Here is an 18544-nt window from a genome sequence, read left to right on the forward strand (position 1 = left end):
TGGGTGCCGGTGGCACTGGTGGCACAGGTGGCACTGGTTCTGGTGTCCTGCTGTGGGTGCCAGGGGCACTGGTGGCACAGGTGGCACCAGTGTCCTGCTGTGGGTGCCTGTGGCACTGGTGGCACTGGTTCTGGTGTCCTGCTGTGGGTGCCCGTGGCACTGGTGGCACTGGTGTCCTGCTGTGGGTGCTGGTGGCACTGGTGGCACTGGTGGCACTGGTGTCCTGCTGTGGGTGTTGGTGGCACAGGTGGCACTGGTGGCACTGGTGAGTTGCTGTGGGTGCCGGTGGCACTGGTGGCACTGGTGGCACTGGTTCTGGTGTCCTGCTGTGGGTGCTGGTGGCACTGGTGGCACTGGTGAGTTGCTGTGGGTGCTGGTGGCACTGGTGGCACTGGTGGCACTGGTTCTGGTGTCCTGCTGTGGGTGCCCGTGGCACTGGTGGCACTGGTGGGTGTCCTGCTGTGGGTGCCCGTGGCACTGGTGGCACTGGTGGCACTGGTTCTGGTGTCCTGCTGTGGGTGCCGGTGGCACTGGTGGCACTGGTGGCACTGGTGGGTGTCCTGCTGTGGGTGCCAGTGGCACTGGTGGCACTGGTGGCACTGGTTCTGGTGTCCTGCTGTGGGTGCCCATGGCACAGGTGGCACTGGTGGGTGTCCTGCTGTGGGTGCCCGTGGCACTGGTGGCACAGGTGGCACCGGTGTCCTGCTGTGGGTGCCCGTGGCACTGGTGGCACTGGTTCTGGTGTCCTGCTGTGGGTGCCGGTGGCACTGGTGGCACTGGTGGCACTGGTTCTGGTGTCCTGCTGTGGGTGCCCGTGGCACTGGTGGCACAGGTGGCACTGGTTCTGGTGTCCTGCTGTGGGTGCCCGTGGCACTGGTGGCACAGGTGGCACCGGTGTCCTGCTGTGGGTGCCCGTGGCACTGGTGGCACAGGTGGCACTGGTGGCACTGGTTCTGGTGTCCTGCTGTGGGTGCCCGTGGCACTGGTGGCACTGGTGGCACTGGTGGCACTGGTGGCACTGGTTCTGGTGTCCTGCTGTGGGTGCCGGTGGCACTGGTGGCACTGGTGGCACTGGTTCTGGTGTCCTGCTGTGGGTGCCGGTGGCACTGGTGGCACAGGTGGCACTGGTTCTGGTGTCCTGCTGTGGGTGCCCGTGGCACTGGTGGCACTGGTGGCACAGGTGGCACTGGTTCTGGTGTCCTGCTGTGGGTGCCCGTGGCCCCTCGCTCGGCCCTGGCTCCTGTCCCCGCAGGTGCCCCTCAGGAGCGGGTTCCGCGCGCGGCGGGGCGGGCACAGCTCCCGTTTCCCTGGCTGGCCCCGGCCCTTCGGCTGCAGGAGGGGTCGCTGCGTGCTCCCAGGTGGGAAGAGGAGCAGCTCCCAGCACGGAGCTCCGGGATTTCCCCTCCCTGTGCTCGGCTCCCAGCCCTGAGCTGGGTTAAGTGGGACATTGCTGCTCAGCCTCTCCTGCCTGCAGCCCCTGCTGCCAGCCGAGCCCCTTTTCCCAAGTTTGGGCATTCAGACTCTGCTATTTGCTGCCAGCCGAGCCCCTTTTCCCAAGTTTGGGCATTCAGACTCTGCTATTTGCTGCCAGCCGAGCCCCTTTTCCCAAGTTTGAGCATTCAGACTCTGCTATTTGCTGCCAGCTAAACCCCTTTTCCCAAGTTTGGGCATTCAGACTCTGCTATTTGCTGCCAGCCGAGCCCCTTTTCCCAAGTTTGAGCATTCAGATTCTGCTATTTGCTGCCAGCTAAACCCCTTTTCCCAAGTTTGAGCATTCAGACTCTGTTATTTGCTGCCAGCTAAACCCCTTTTCCCAAGTTTGAGCATTCAGACTCTGCTATTTGCTGCCAGCCGAGCCCCTTTTCCCAAGTTTGAGCATTCAGACTCTGCTATTTGCTGCCAGCTAAACCCCTTTTCCCAAGTTTGAGCATTCAGACTCTGCTATTTGCTGCCAGCTAAACCCCTTTTCCCAAGTTTGGGCATTCAGACTCTGCTATTTGCTGTTTGTTTGCCACTTCCCCAGCAAATCATTTTGCAATCAGCACTCGAGCATCTGCGGTGGCGTTTCAGGAGGGGAGGTTGTGCTGTGAACCAGCACAGCCCCATAAAAGCTCCTTTTTTCCAACTGCTGTGCACTTTGGCTTCCCTGATTTAACAGCCACAGAGTCAGGCTAATGTGTTTGCTATTGCAGGAGGCAGCAACTGGCAAAGTGCTTATTTCCTAGGAGCAATTTGAATTCCTTTCTTTAGATGGCCTGGGAGTACGTGACACTGCTGTCACTGCCCTGCCACAGCCTGGCCACCAGCAGCACAGGCAGGGGCAGCACCAGGCAAAAAAAAAAAGGGGGGAAAAATGAGCAAAAAATGAGCAAAAGGGGAAAAAAATGGGTGGTTTGCTGAGTGGGGCTTGCAGCTGGTGGCTGGGGCTGAGTTCCTTTTGCCTGACTCTGGCACAGATTTTTTTTTTTTTTTTTTTTTGCTCTTGGTTTTCTCTCATAAATGTCCAGTTTGGCTCCTCCTGTGCCCTCAGGTCTGGAGGTGCTGCTTGCTGCAGGCTCAGCTTCTCCTGGGCACTTCTGAGCTCACGTGAGAAGCTTCAAGGTTTTGTTGCTGCTTGGAAAACCCTGTGCCATGGCCCCAGGGAGCTTCCACTGCAGCTCCTGGTGCTGAGAGCGAGCCCTGGGGAAATGGGACAAGATTTCCCAGCCTTTTTGAGGGCTCTTTTGAGGGCTTTTTGCTCTTTGTAACAAACGTGGGTGATGGTTTCGTCCCAACAAGGCAGAGAGAGGAACCAAAATATTCACTTCTGGTTTTGCTCTGTGGCCTGCTGTTGTTACTGGACACGAAATGAGTACACAGAAGCTTGGTGAGTTTAAAAGAGAAAAAGACTCAGTTTTATTCAAACATCTGGTATTTGTAGAATTCTAAAGGTGACCGAGAATTGGAGGATGGAATTACCACTTCTCCAACTACACTGGTTTAAAGATCAATTAATTACTTCTCTCTACTCACAGAGAAATATTTAAACTATTCTATTTATACATGAAATTGTGTGGGAACTCTGACTCTCAAATATATAAACATTATCAAAAAGTTTAAAAAAACTTTTAAAACTTTCAAGAAAACTATAAAAAGAAACTTAACGCTTTTAAAAATCAAAACAACAGCCTGGGAAGTTTTCAGGTGGCAAGAAAGGAGGAGCTGCAGTGCTGCAGCTCTGGGACAGGGCGTGGGAGAGGCAGGGATCTCCATCCTGGGGGGGATTTCTCCCCACTGTGCCATCCCTGTGGCATGCAGGTGAACAAGTGGGGAGAAATGCTGATGTGTGACTCCAGCTCAGGAGGCTGAATGATTTCTGTATTAGAACTATGCTAGAACACATTAATTTACTATTTAAAGGAGATACCAACACTACAAACCTACTTTTCTAACTCCCATCTCTAACTCACTCACAACTGGTGCCCCTCTCTGAGAGCCCAGCCACAGGTGGGTTGGATTGGATTGGGTTGGGTTGGATTGGGTTGGGTTGGATTGGATTGGGTTGGATTGGATTGGATTGGGTTGGATTGGATTGGGTTGGATTGGATTGGATTGGATTGGATTGGATTGGATTGGATTGGCCACCAGCCCCAAACAATCCTCACCAGAACCCAACCAAGCAATCACCCCAGGGAAACAATTCTCCAAGCACATTCCACATGGGAAAAACAAGGAGCAGGAATGGAAATTGTTTTCTCTTTCTCTGTGCTCCTCTATGAAAAAATCCTGAGAGGGAGAAGGATGTGCCTGCCACAGGAACTGCCATGATTTAATATGGGAACTGCCATGACTTAATATGGGAACTTATTGTAAATGCAGGTGAACAAGTGGGGAGAAATGCTGATGTGTGACTCCAGCTCAGGAGGCTGAATGATTTCTGTATTAGAACTATGCTGGAATACATTAATATACTATTTAAAGGAGATACTAAAACTACAAACCTATGTTTTTTTAACTGCCAAATCTAACTAACCCACAACTGGTGCCCCTCTCTGAGAGCCCAGCCACAGGTGGGCTGGATTGGATTGGATTGGGTTGGATTGGATTGGGTTGGGTTGGATTGGATTGGGTTGGATTGGATTGGATTGGGTTGGATTGGATTGGGTTGGATTGGGTTGGATTGGATTGGGTTGGGTTGGATTGGGTTGGGTTGGGTTGGATTGGATTGGTTTGGATTGGCCACCAGCCCCAAACAATCCTCACCAGAACCCAACCAAGCAATCACCCCAGGGAAACAATTCTCCAGCACATTCCACATGGGAAAAACAAGGAGCAGGAATGGAAATTGTTTTCTCTTTCTTTCTCTCTGTGCTCCTCTATGAAAAAATCCTGAGAGGGAGAAGGATGTGCCTGCCACAGGAACTGCCATGATTTAATATGGGAACTTATTGTAAATGCAGGTGAACAAGTGGGGAGAAATGCTGATGTGTGACTCCAGCTCAGGAGGCTGAATGATTTCTGTATTAGAACTATGCTATAACACATTAATTTACTATTTAAAGGAGATACTAAAACTACAAACCTATGTTTTTTTAACTGCCAAATCTAACTAACCCACAACTGGTGCCCCTCTCTGAGAGCCCAGCCACAGGTGGGTTGGATTGGATTGGATTGGGTTGGGTTGGATTGGATTGGGTTGGATTGGATTGGGTTGGATTGGGTTGGATTGGATTGGGTTGGATTGGATTGGGTTGGGTTGGATTGGGTTGGATTGGATTGGATTGGGTTGGATGGATTGGATTGGGTTGGATTGGATTGGGTTGGATTGGATTGGGTTGGATTGGGTTGGATTGGGTTGGATTGGCCACCAGCCCCAAACAATCCTCACCAGAACCCAACCAAGCAATCACCCCAGGGAAACAATTCTCCAAACACATTCCACATGGGAAAAACAAGGAGCAGGAATAGAAATTGTTTTCTCTTTCTCTGTGCTCCTCTATGAAAAAATCCTGAGAGGAGAAGGATGTGCCTGCCAGAGGCGTGGGAAGCCATTCCCTGTGTCCTGTGGCTGCAGCCTGAGGTGTCCCTGGCTGCAGGGGAGCCTTGCATCCCATCACTGCTGCCTCCCTGGCACTTCATCACCGTGTCATATTTGCTGATGCTGGTGACATTTCTGACTGACTCATTGGCAGAGCAGACAGGTCACGGCTCTCCCCTTGAATCCTCCAGGCTTGCCGAGGAATATCTTTATTGATTAGAAATTGTTTCCCTGGGTATTGTGGGGGAGAAGAGAGGGGTTTGTGCTGGTGGCCAGAGGAAGCAGCCAGAGTGCTGCTCCAGGCTCCTGCAGTGCCGTTCTTGTCACGGCAAACTAAATGAATTTTGGCTCCTAGGTAGAGATTGCATTTATTTTGAGATTTAACATAAGACTAAAGTCAGTTTGTAGTGAGAAGTTGCTGTGTTTGATGGGAAAAGCTGCTGGAGAAAGCTCAGCCCCTGCTTGTGGTGTGACCATTGTTGTGCCACTCACACGTGGGCAAGGGGTTTGCAATTAAAAAATCAGGGGAAAAAAAAAAAAAAAAGAAAATTGGTGTTTCCCTTGAGCTGCCTGCAGGTTGCAACGTGTAGTTGGTTCTTTGCTTGCCCTGGAAGGAATTATCCCACAACCACAGCATCCTGCAGCTCCCTCTGGGCTTTAGGTAAAATTCCTCACAGAGAAAAGAGAAAATTGCTAGTTGGAGCAAACTGAAAGAGAGAGGAGTGTTTTGTTTGCCATCTAAGCTATTTATTAGGAATTTATTAGCTCTTTATTAAGAATCTGCTGTATTTTCTCTCAGGTTGGGTTTGTTTTCCTTCTGTGTTGAGTAGAAATTCATCATACTCAGTGTGTGAAGTTTTCAGCATTAAATGTTAGGATGTGCAGTGGTTTATTCCACGAGGAGCCCAGGGCACTGACATTCCTCCTTGGTTTTCTGTACCTGGGAAGAACGGATCAGCTAATGTGGATTTCATTTGAAAAGTTCCCCTTTTTTCCTTGGAACACAAACCAGCTGCTTCTGACGCTCCCAGTTTTTAATTTGCTTTCCTGTACAGCCACAATTCCTGTCAGGGGTTGGGGGGAGATGCTGAGGAGCTGGCAGATCCCCCAGAGCCCCATTCCAGTTTTCCCTGGTATTGATTTTGATTTTCTGGGACACCAGGGATGCTCTCTCTGCACTCCATCACGAGTTTGGCTTAGCTGGAGGGCTGTGCTCAAGCACAGTGCTTGCTCCCGCACCATCTCTCTTATTTATCCCCCAAAAATAACCCAGATTTTGGCCACACCACCCCTGAGGGACGAGAGTGGAGGAGACAAAGCTCTGCTGAAGGACTTGGCTCGTGTGGGGCCCTTCAGGGCTTCAGATCTCTGGGGATGGGGTTTTTATAGCCAAGGAAAGTGAAATAATTGACAAAGCGGTGCCAGCCTTGCCCAGGAGCTGTTGGGGTGGGTGCAGGGGCTTGGAATGGTGAGTTCTGGTGGGAATGTGGAGGGAGAGATGGACGTTGCTGTTCCCCAGTGGGAATTTTCCAGGCAGGCAGTGTTGGAGTCTCTGTGATTTCCTTGGACAGCGTGGGCTGGTGTCAAAGCTGGCAGAGCTTCCCACCGGGAGATGATCCCTGGCACTGTGGGGATTGTCCCTGCCCGTGGAAAGGGTGGAATGGGATGGGATTTTAGGGTCCCTTCCCACCCAAACTGTTCCAGGATTCTCTGCTTGGTGGGGGAGATCCCCCAAAACCCAGCTCGGTGTTGAGCATCCCCTGCAGGGCACTGCTCAAACCCATCCCTGGCTTTAGGGTTTTTTAGGAGTGGAGCAGCTGGTTTTAGCTGGTTTTTAGTTTTCCTGCCATCCTGGAAGATTTTAAGTGAGTTTCCCTGAGATGTGCCCAGTTGCTGAAGGAACCTTTGGGGTTTTGCTGCTTTTTCTCTGCCTGGTTCTCTACAATGTTGGGTTTGGCTGCTTCACTTCCAGAGGTGGCACCAAAATCTGGGAGATGACCCTGGAGATGAGACTTTGGGTGGGAATTTGGGTTTAATCCCCTCATAGACATCCAGGGATTGACTAAAAGTCTGGCTTTCCTCATGCTGTGCACATTGTCCTGCAGGATTTTTGTGGTTCATCCCTCAGAACCTGCATAGAGGCGTTAAATTCGGGATTTTGCAGTGCTGACTGCAACCAGAACGACCAATTCCACCTTCCAGCCCCACAGAACACCCCAGAAAATCCCTTTTTCCCTCGGAAGGGGTAATTACTGCAGCAGCTCCAGCCTAATTTGAAGCGTTGGCTGTTAATTAAAACACCAGAGAGGTGTAGGGTTGTCTTTTGGTGTAACCAAAGCTCCCGTTCCAGCTCCATTAATCACTTTACAGTTATTGTGCAGGACAACTGAGATGCTGGATCAGCCTGGAGTAAACAAATTCCTGCCCTCCTGGCATCCCCCAGGCCCAGCCCAGGCTCCTGCTCCTTTGTGATCCAGCTCCCAGCCATAATTAAATGTTCAATTGGTGCTGTCAGTGCTCTGAAAACCAAACCAGGTACCTGCCCCGTGCTGGAACCCGAGCCCGGCCTTCCACGGATGAATTAGCGTGCGTCATAATTAAATCATCAACTCTGCCCTTCCATTTGCTCTGAAATGGGAGATCTCTCCCATGGAAAAAGGATCAGCTTTCCTGAGCAGCTCATTAAGCTGTCCAGAGTGGTCCCAATTAACCCAGCAGATGTGGAGCATCCCTTCCCAGCCTCTCCATCCCTTGTTCCTGCTCATCCCAAACCCAGGATGTTTCCCCACTGTTGGATTCATGGGTCTGTCAAAGTTCCCATGGATAATCTCATTTTTACACTGATTTTTTTCCCCTCTGCCTTGTTAAACTCTGGTTTTTCTCCCCTAAAATCTGGGAAATCATCTTAAATCCAGGATGTTTTCCCAGTGATGGTCGATCCCCAGAGCTCATGGATTTGTGGATTTGTAGATTCATGGATTCACCCCCTGTTCTATGAAAGTTCCCATGGATAATCTCATTTTTACACTGATTTTTTCCCCTCTGCCTTGTTAAACTCTGGGTTTTCTTCCCTAAAATCTGGGAAATCATCTTAAATCCAGGATGTTTTCCCAGCGTTGGTTGATCCCCAGAGCTCATGGATTTGTGGATTTGTGGATTCATGGGTTCAGCTCCTGTTCTATGAAAGTTCCCATGGATAATCTCAATTTTTACACTGATTTTTTCCCCTCTGCCTTACTAAACTATTTTTTTGTTTTTTTCTCCCCTAAAATCTGGGAAATCATCTTAAATCCAGGATGTTTTCCCAGTGTTGGTTGATCCCCAGAGCTCATGGATTTGTGGGTTCAGCTCCAGTTCTATCAAAGTTCCCATGGATAATCTCACTTTTTACACTGATTTTTTTCCCCTCTGCCTTACTGAACTTTTTTTGGTTTTTTTCTCCCCTAAAATCTGGGAAATCATCTTAAATCCAGGATGTTTTCACACTGATGGTCAATCCCCAGAGCTCATGGATTTGTGGATTCATGGATTCACCCCCTGTTCTATGATAGTTCCCATGGATAATCTCATTTTTACACTGATTTTTTTTTCCCCTCTGCCTTACTAAACTATTTTTTTTTTCTCTCCCCTAAAATCTGGGAAATCATCTTAAATCCAGGATGTTTTCCCAGTGTTGGTTGATCCCCAGAGCTCATAGATTTGTGGATTTGTGGATTCATGGATTCACCCCCTGTTCTGTCAAAGTTCCCATGGATAATCTCACTTTTTACACTGATTTTTTTTCCCCTCTGCCTTACTAAACTCTTTTTTTGTTTTTTTCTCCCCTAAAATCTGGGAAATCATCTTAAATCCAGGATGTTTTCCCAGTGATGGTCAATCCCCAGAGCTGATGGATTTGTGGATTTGTGGATTCATGGGTTCAGCTCCTGTTCTATGAAAGTTCCCATGGATAATCTCATTTTTTACACTGATTTTTTTCCCCTCTGCCTTGTTAAACTCTGGTTTTTCTCCCCTCAAATCTGGTGCCACTCCATTGCATGAATGCTCATCCAGGAGTTATTAAATTAAGGTGGAGTTTTTAGGAATTTCCAAGCCATTACCAGAAATTAGGGTTATAAATAAGATTAAATGACATTTTTGCCCTGTCTGAGGTTGATTTTACACACACAAAAAAAAAAAAAAAAAAAAAAAAAAACAACTATTAAAGCTTTTCTTCTTCAGTAATAATTGCTGGAGGTACAGAGAGGTAAAATATTGGAATTCTTTAAAGTTAGTGCCACGTCTGCCATAAATCAGAGTGGGGCAGTAAAACCAGTGAAGAGGAAAACCTTTAATGGTTTTGTTTTTATGCAAAATTACTTTGGATTTCGAGGTTGGTGTGGGGTTTTTTTTTTTTTTATTTTACTTCCTTTATTTTCTCATGTTTTCATGGTTAGGACTATTCAAGTCATTGTTAAATAGCCAATGATGGGTGTTTCTCCTCAGAAATTAAGAAAAATTGCTGTTGAAATACCCTGGAAAATTCTTATTAAATCAGCAATAATCCTTTCTGTCTTTATAAGCACCCTCTGATCATCAAATAAATGCAGAAATTGAATTTTCTGTGGGTCCTTCAGTTCTGAGAAGGAGTTGGCCCATAATCTGTTTTAATTCCATTTATTTGGTGAAGCTGCTTGTCTCTGGAAATACCCATGGGACTGAGATAATCCTGAGATAATCCTGATTTTCCATGAAAATTCTGAATAATGGTGATGACCTTAATTAATTCCATTGAAAGAAAAGGGGGAAATGGATAAATTCAAGGTTGGACTCAAAAGATTTAAGGTTGGACTTAATTTTAAATGATGCTGTGTTATAATTATATTATAAATTATATAATAATTATAAAAAATTATAATAATAAATTAATTATATTTATTTATGATTATTATAATTATTCATTATATTAATTTATAATAATTCTAAATAAATTATATAATAATATATTCTATTATAAATTCACATTTATAATTTATTTTTCTGCTGTATCAAAGCCTTCAATGTGTGCTTTTTATATCAAAAAATAAAGATACAAACCCTGACAAAAGGTTCCCTTGTAAATATATCTTTGATCCCTTGTTTTCCTTTAGAAATGCTGGATAAAATTGAATTTACATAAAATCCATGAGGTAAAATCCATTTTTCTGTGAAATGAGTGTATTTATGTTATATATAATCTCAAATTCCTGAATTTTTTTTCCTCACCCAGGGCTCACCATGTCCGGAGTGGAAAAATCCTGGCAGTGAAGGTAAGAAAATCCAGATATTTTATTTTTTTTTTTCCCATTTTTTTCCCTGCCCTTGCTTTGCTTCCCTTCCCTCTGATTTTTAGGTGTAAATTTCATTTATTGCATTAATTAATTTATTTACAGGAAAATTAATTTATTTATTTACTGTAAATTGAGTCATTCCCAATGAGCTCAGATTCCCAAAATTCAGGATTTTCCCCCAGGGAATTGCCTGAAAATCCCACATTTTGATATTTCCGTGGATGTTTCCAAGGGCAGTTGGGCTCCTTGATTAAACCTGGAATTTGTAGAATTTTGTGGTCAGAAAAAATCCCAATTTTCTCTGAAATTCACTTAAAACTGGGATAAAATAATAGCAACAGCATGGGAGCTCTTGGGTGCCATTTGTGAATTAAATTACGCTGGTAAATGAAATTATTAATGGAATTACTAATTATATATTATAGTAATTAATAATTATATTAATTATTATTAGTTCATCTGCACAAAAATAAGGCAAAAAACTGTAATTTTTCAATGTTTTTTTATCTTGGCCATTTTGTCAGTGGAGATTTGGAAAAACAAATTGTTGCGTTCAAGCAATTCCAGTTAATAGCTGGTGATCTAAAAAAAGGAAAAATTTAAAATACAGCTTATGGAATAATTGGTAAAATATCTGGGAAATTAAATGGTTTTTTATTTCTTTTTCCCAACCTCTGATCCTTAAATTTTGGGATAATTGAGATAAACTGAGGCAGTGGGAGAGGAGGAATGGTGGAAGCTGAGAGCTTAAAGCAGGATTGAAATGAAATTTAAAAATAAAAGGTTTTACAGGATTTAAATGAAATATTTCTGTTTATTGGGCAACATTTTCAGCTTTGGGCTCAGGCGTGCTTCCAGCAGTGTAAAATTTATGAAAATTCATGAAAATTTTAAATAATTTTAGGGCGATTTTGCCCAAGTTTGGGCTTTTCCTGAGGAAAAAAAAATTGATTTTCCTGTGAATTCTTCGTGCTGGACTTGAAACCTGTGGAAAACACAGAAATAAAATCCAAAAAAAAACCCTAATTAGAGAAACTTGGAAAAGGTCTGGGAAATGTCACGTGGGGAATCCTTTTGAGTGGTATCCAAACTTTGCAGACCTGTCAGGAATGGTTGGACAGGAATTCTCTGCATTCTCATAGGACAAAAGGACAGAAAATAGAATAAATATTATTTATGATATCATTATAATACATTATGTTAATGATTTATAATTAATAATATTTTGACAATATTTTATTATAATAAATAAAGATTGCTATGTTGTTATGTTATGTTATCTTCTGTTATTTATTTTAATTTTTTATATATATATTGTTATATATTAATTATATATTATATCGTTATTGTCATCATATAATTAATATATAATGTTATATTACATATAATATATTACATATATATGATATACATTAATTATATATTATATAACATATATATAATATCTATATTATATTATATATAATATATAATTATATATCACATATATTAATTATATATCACATATATTAATTATATATTATGATCTATATTATATAATTAAATACTATAATAATACAGAATTTATAATTATATCTAATCATAGAATATCAAAATAATTACATAATCAATATATAATATTTTATTAAGCATTTATTACATTTTTGTGATTATAAATTATTATTTATTTATTTATTTATTTATTAGAATTAAATTTTAATTAAAACTTCCAGAATTGATCTAAAAAAAGCTCCACTGCTTCCTCAAATTGGCTTTTCCAAGCTCCACCAGGGCTGGGGCTGGAGGTGCCCTCAGACCCTGCCTGGAGAGGAGCAGGAGCTGCAGGGGGTGCAGGGAATGCAGGGAATTCAGGGAATGCAGGGAATGCAGGAGATTGAGGGAATGCAGGGGCAGCAAGAGATGCAGGGAATGCAGGGCATGCAGGGAATGCAGGAGATTGAGGGAATGCAGGGGCAGCAGGGAATTCGGGGAATTCGGGGCATGCAGGAGTTTCAGGGCATGCAGTAGATTCAGGGAATTCAGGAGCTGCAGGAAATTCAGGAGTTTCAGGGAATTCAGGGCATGCAGGAGATTGAGGGAATGCAGGGAATGATGGAGTTTCAGGGAATTCAGGGCATGCAGGAGATTGAGGGAATGCGGGGGATTCAGGGCATGCAGGGAATGATGGAGTTTCAGGAAATTCAGGAGATTCAGGAGATTCAGGGTATGCAGGGAATGCAGGAGTTTCAGGGAATTCAGGGAATTTGGGGAATGCAGGAGATTCAGGGCATGCAGGGAATGCAGGAGTTTCAGGGCGTGCAGGGGATTCAGGGAATTCAGGGAATACAGGAGATTCAGGAAATGCAGGGGCAGCAGGAAATTCAGGAGTTTCAGGGAATTCAGGGCATGCAGGGGATGCAGGGCATGCATGCAGGGCATGCAGGAGATGCAGGGCACGCAGGGAATGCAGGCAGGAGATGCAGGGCATGCAGAAGATGCAGGAGATGCAGAAGATGCAGGGGATGCAGAAGATGCAGGGGATGCAGAAGATGCAGGAGATGCAGGGCATGCAGGCAGGAGATGCAGGGGATGCAGGGCATGCAGGCAGGAGGCAGGGGATGCAGGGGATGCAGGGCATGCAGGAGATGCAGGGGATGCAGGGGATGCAGGCAGGAGATGCAGGGCACGCAGGGCATGCAGGCAGGATTCCACCCCGGGCAGGTGACTGAAATCTCCTCCTGGGGCAAAGCCCAGCCCAGCAATTGCAGCTCCTGTCCTGGAGCCGCCCGGGCGGGGTGGCCTGGGGCACGAGGAGATCAGTCCTGGACATGTGGGAATGGGAGCTCTGCACGCTTCTGCTCCTGCTGGCCTGCTGCATTTGATACTTTATTTTATTTTATTTTATTTTATTTTATTTTATTTTATTTTATTTTATTTTATTTTATTTTATTTTATTTTGTTTTGTTTTGTTTTATATAATTTTATATTATTTTATTTTATATTATTTTATATTATTTTATTTATTTTATATTATATTATTTTATTTTATTTATTTTATATTATTTTATTTTGTTTTGTTTTGTGTTATTTTATCTTATCTTTATTTTATTTTATTTTATTTTATTTTATTTTATTTTATTTTATTTTATTTTATTTTATTTTGTTTTATGTTATTGTGTTTTATTTTATTTTATTGTATTTTATTTTATTTTATTTATATTTTATTTTTATCTTTTTAAAATAATTTTATTGTAAATTTATTTTAATTTTATTTTTATTTCCTTTGGTGGGAAGACAACCAAGAACCTGCTGATTAAAACACTTCCAGCTGGTGTATAATCACCCCAATGCTAATAATGCATAACACAATCCTCAGTGTTGCCCCAAATCCCATTTTTTACATAACCTTAACCTCCAGAGGACTTATTCCCTTTTTCCAAGTAACTTTTTCCTATTGGAGGGGGGAAATCCCAGTGAAAACCCTGAGTCTGCCGTGCTCTTTGCCATTCTCCCGCTGCCTTTAGCTGGAATTAAATTCACTTTTCATTTGTACCCTTGCTCCCAGCACCCCAAATTTCCTCTGAGCTGCTCGTGCCGTACGAGACAACGATGTCCTGAGGAAAATAAAGCAGAATATCTGAATGTGACCTGTGCTTTTTTTTTTTTTTGCTCTGCTCCCCGGCAGTGGAGCCAGCAGGTGGATTGAGGCGCCCGTGATGAATTGCCGCGTTTATTCGGGATATTTGAGCAACCTCTCCCTCCTCCAGATTGAGCAGGGAGTGAATTATTGTAACGAATTGTCCTTCGCTCGCTCAGCTCCAGCTGACAGCTCCGCTGCTGCGGGGAGCACAGGAGATGTGCTCAGGTGCATCCCTCTCTCCAAACTTCACCCTGGGCACGAGTGGGGCTCCAAAACCCCGGAATTCTGGGCAAAAAGCTCCTTAGGAAGATGCAGGTTGATCAGAGGACTTCCCAGAGGAGCTGCGTGCCGTTTTTAAAAAGTCCTTCTGGTCCAACATTCCAGCTCAACTCCAAAGTTCATCCTTTTCCCTGTGCCTGAGGGCTCCAAAACCCCGGAATTCTGGGCAAAAAGCTCCTTAGGAAGATGCAGGTTGATCAGAGGACTTCCCAGAGGAGCTGCGTGCCGTTTTTAAAAAGTCCTTCTGGTCCAACATTCCAGCTCAACTCCAAAGTTCATCCTTTTCCCTGCACCTGAGGGCTCCAAAATCACTGAATTTTGGGCAAAAAGCTCCTTAGGAAGATGCAGGTTGATCAGAGGACTTCCCAGAGGAGCTGCGTGCTGTTTTTAAAAAGTCCTTCTGGTCCAACATCCATTCGCAGCTCAACTCCAAAGTTCACCCTTTTCCCTGCGCCTGAGGGCTCCAAAATCACTGGATTTTGGGCAAAAGCTTTATTGGGAAGATCAGAGGACTTCCCAGAGGACTTGCGTGTCATTTAAATTCATTTTTTAAAAATTCTTCTGGTCCAACATCCATCCCCAGCTCAACCATTTCCCCCAGGTGTGACCCTGGATCCACCCTGGGCACACTCAGGGGGTCCCAGGGAAATAATGATTGGTGCTGCAAAATTCTTGATTTAGGGAAAAAAACAAAAAAAAAACCACAATTATTGAATCTTCTCCATCACCTGGACAGGGCTTGGAGCACCCTGGGATGGGGGAGGTGGAATGAGATCCCTTTAAGGGCCTTTCCCACCCAAACCATTCCAGGAATTTGTATCCAAACCTTTGTTCCCAGCTTCAGCCTCAGCAGCAATGACTCTGAGGAGATATTTTTGTTTTTTGTTTTTTGGGTTTTTTTGGGTTTTTTTGGTGTTTTGTTTTTGTTTTAACACAGTTCCAGCCCATGCTGGAAAATGTCACCTCATGAATCCCTGGAAGTTTTTTTACCTCTAGAAAATAGGCTTGGAAATTTCATACAAAAGGAGATGATAAATGCAGGTTAAGGTGAGATATAAATATTTTTTTTCCCTCTTTTTGTGCTGTAAATAAAGAAATTTCCTCCAGCTTTGACATCAGGTGGGGTCACACAGGCCACACATTTCCAGCTGGAAGAAAACTGTAAAATAATTCTGCAGAGGAAGTGATTCACCCCTAATTAATTCTGGGGTGAAATAATCTTGTAATTCCTCTGTCTGTGCCCTTCCCTTGGTGTCCTGACCACCTGGAAATGCAAAAACCCCGTTTTCCCAGGTTATCCTCATTATTGGGATGTTTGTAATTAGGGTTAATGCAGATGAGCCCCAGACTTTTCCTCATTCTAGGCCTGGCTTTGGGGTGTCAGGGATAGTTTTAATCCCGGGGTCAGAGAAATTCCTTGCTGGGATTAGAAGTGGGTGAGGTAAAATTTTGATTTGACACCACTGACAAGGTGGAATTTGGTGAAATTCAAAGAATTTCAGCAGTGGGAATCCCAGCAGATGAATTTCTGAGGTTTTCACACTGGAAAAAATGTAAGTGAATATTGTTGGCAAATGATTATTGATCTGGACAAGTGTGTTAAATGTTTCTTGGCAGCCCTGTACTCCACTTACAATTTAGTGTGGTGGCAGCTTTTATAAATAACCCCGGAGCAGCTCTGGGAAGAGGCAGGTTATTGGTTTTTCCTGGAGACAGATTTTGGTGCTGTGTTGGAAATGGGCTCCCCGTGTTCTGTTCTGTGCTCTCAGCACTATTCCTGGAGTGTTTATTCTGCTGATTCTGAAAACGGACTGAATTCTGCTTCCCTTTAGCTTAAAGTATTAAATACTTTAATACCTCTACTATTAAATACTTGATATTTAATACTTTGACTATTAAATACTTTAAGTATTAACACTGAAGTGTTGGGTGGGGGCAGACTGAGCCTGGCTCGAAGCACTGAGGCCACTTTGGTTTGTAAAGCAGAGCTTAATAATTGAGTTTTCAGGTCTTCAAAGAGCTGTGGCAAGAAATTCTGTGTTCAGTTTGACTTTCAGTGCCTTGTTCAGAGGGTCTGCCCTGAAAAATCCTGGGAATTTCCAGTTCCAGGAAGTGCAGCCCACTTTGGCTGCAGTCCCTGGTGCTTTGGTCCTGCTGGGCAGTTGGGATGGTGAGAAAATTCCCTTCCTGTTAAAATGCTCTGTCCACCTGTTCCTCTCCTCCTTGTTACCCCACAATGATCATTATTCCACGGACCTTCGGGGTTTTTATTTTGAATAATTCACTTCCCTTTCACATGAGCTCTGGGTATTTCTGTGTTTCAGGTCATACCCTTGGATATAACACTGGAGCTCCAGAAGCAGATCATGTCAGAGTTGGAAATTCTTTACAAGGTACGTGGATTTTAACACTGGAATTATTTTTACCTCAGTCTTCTCACAGCAGATTTTAAAACAGCCTTGTGCTTGTCTCCTCTCTTTTCCCAGTGTGACTCCTCGTATATCATAGGATTTTATGGTGCTTTTTTTGTAGAAAACAGGATTTCATTGTGCACAGAGTTCATGGATGGTGAGTAGTGGATCCAGTTTGCTTTTGATTGCTAAGTAATTAAATGAGAAAGGATTTTTTTTTTTTTTTTGGTAGAATGAAATGCAACAGTAAGACTCAGAAATGTGGAGTATTAATAATATTGCAGGTAGTTAAGAAACCAGAGCAGGTTGGAATTGGGGTTGGGAGATATTCTGCATTTTCCCTGCGTGGAACTTCACTTACTTTTATGGAAAATGTAAATAGAAGAGGAATAAAGGCAGCCTTAATTTGTGGTTTGATATTTGAGCCTCCCGTGCAATCTGTCCTCGCTGACAAAACAGCTGTTCCTCACTTGTAGTGTTTTGATAGCCAAAACAGCTTTTCCTTTCAAGAAATCTATTAACCCAATGTCCTGGGTGTTTGCAGTGGAAATGGTCTCTTAATTACCAGGCAAGGAGTTATTTTCCAGCCCAGCTGTTTCCCAGCTCGCTGCCGAGTTCCTTTTGGAGTCCCTCTGGTTCCTCCCCACGAGAATCCTCGCCCCAAAACCATCCCTGACCCCACAGCCTGGCACTACAGAGGTGTGCCAGCGCTTTGCTGGGGAATTTGGGATATTCCTGGAGGAAAAGCAGGGACAGAGCCCTGCTGCAGCAGTTTGTGACCCATGCTGTGGCTGAATTTGGGATATTCCTGGAGGAAAAGCAGGGACAGTGCCCTGGTGCAGCAGTTTGTGACCCTTTCTGGTGGCTGAATTTGGGATATTCCTGAGGAAGAGCAGGGACAGTGCCCTGCTGCAGCAGTTTGTGACCCTTTCTGGTGGCTGAATTTGGGATATTCCTGAGGAAAAGCAGGGACAGTGCCCTGCTGCAGCAGCTTGTGACCCTTTCTGGTGGCTGAATTTGGGATATTCCTGAGGAAGAGCAGGGACAGTGCCCTGGTGCAGCAGTTTGTGACCCGTGCTGTGGCTGAATTTGGGATATTCCTGAGGAAGAGCAGGGACAGTGCCCTGGTGCAGCAGTTTGTGACCCGTGCTGTGGCTGAATTTGGGATATTCCTGAGGAAGAGCAGGGACAGAGCCCTGCTGCAGCAGTTTGTGACCCTTTCTGGTGGCTGAATTTGGGATATTCCTGAGGAAAAGCAGGGACAGTGCCCTGGTGCAGCAGTTTGTGACCCTTTCTGGTGGCTGAATTTGGGATATTCCTGAGGAAGAGCAGGGACAGTGCCCTGGTGCAGCACTTTGTGACCTGTGCTGTGGCTGAATTTGGGATATTCCTGAGGAAGAGCAGGGACAGAGCCCTGGTGCAGCAGTTTGTGACCCTTTCTGGTGGCTGAATTTGGGATATTCCTGAGGAAGAGCAGGGACAGAGCCCTGGTGCAGCAGTTTGTGACCCTTTCTGGTGTCTGTGAGGGGTTTTTGTGGCAGATGCTGTCCCTGTGTGTCCCAGGCTCTTCCCAGCTTTCCCCACAGAGCCAGAGCCTGCTCTCCCACCAGGATTTCCCCAGGAACCAGCATTTTATGCCCTTGCCAGGTTTTCCACAAAGGTTCAGTCAAGCTGGGTATCAAGGTGTGGAAGATCTCCCAAATAATTCACTTTGTGGCAGGGAAAAATCCCCGAGCCCACTAACATGATTTTAACAGGGAAAACAAAATGCACCATAAACCCTAAAGGGATTTACCCAATAGAAAGGAAGAATTTAACTTGTGGGTTTGGGTTTTTTTCATAAAACCTTGAATAAAACACTTTTTCATCCAGAGAATCTGAGGAAACAGGGTGCAGCCATCACTGGGAG

At 44.6% G+C, this 18544-nt stretch overlaps 1 protein-coding gene across 3 annotated transcripts in view; it reads left to right on the forward strand.

Annotated features, from left to right (window-relative positions):
• The window catches only part of MAP2K5 (mitogen-activated protein kinase kinase 5), a 153232-nt gene that overhangs the window by 50920 nt on the left and 83768 nt on the right, over window positions 1–18544 (forward strand). For all 3 annotated transcript variants that reach the window (XM_053954859.1, XM_053954860.1, XM_053954863.1), the window contains exons 9-11: window positions 10266–10305; window positions 16549–16617; window positions 16711–16792. In XM_053954859.1, the coding sequence (XP_053810834.1) occupies window positions 10266–10305; window positions 16549–16617; window positions 16711–16792 (191 nt within the window). The remainder of the gene's footprint in view (window positions 1–10265; window positions 10306–16548; window positions 16618–16710; window positions 16793–18544) is intronic.

This window comes from Vidua chalybeata, chromosome 13 (genome assembly GCF_026979565.1).
Source record: "Vidua chalybeata isolate OUT-0048 chromosome 13, bVidCha1 merged haplotype, whole genome shotgun sequence".
NCBI lineage: Eukaryota > Metazoa > Chordata > Aves > Passeriformes > Viduidae > Vidua > Vidua chalybeata.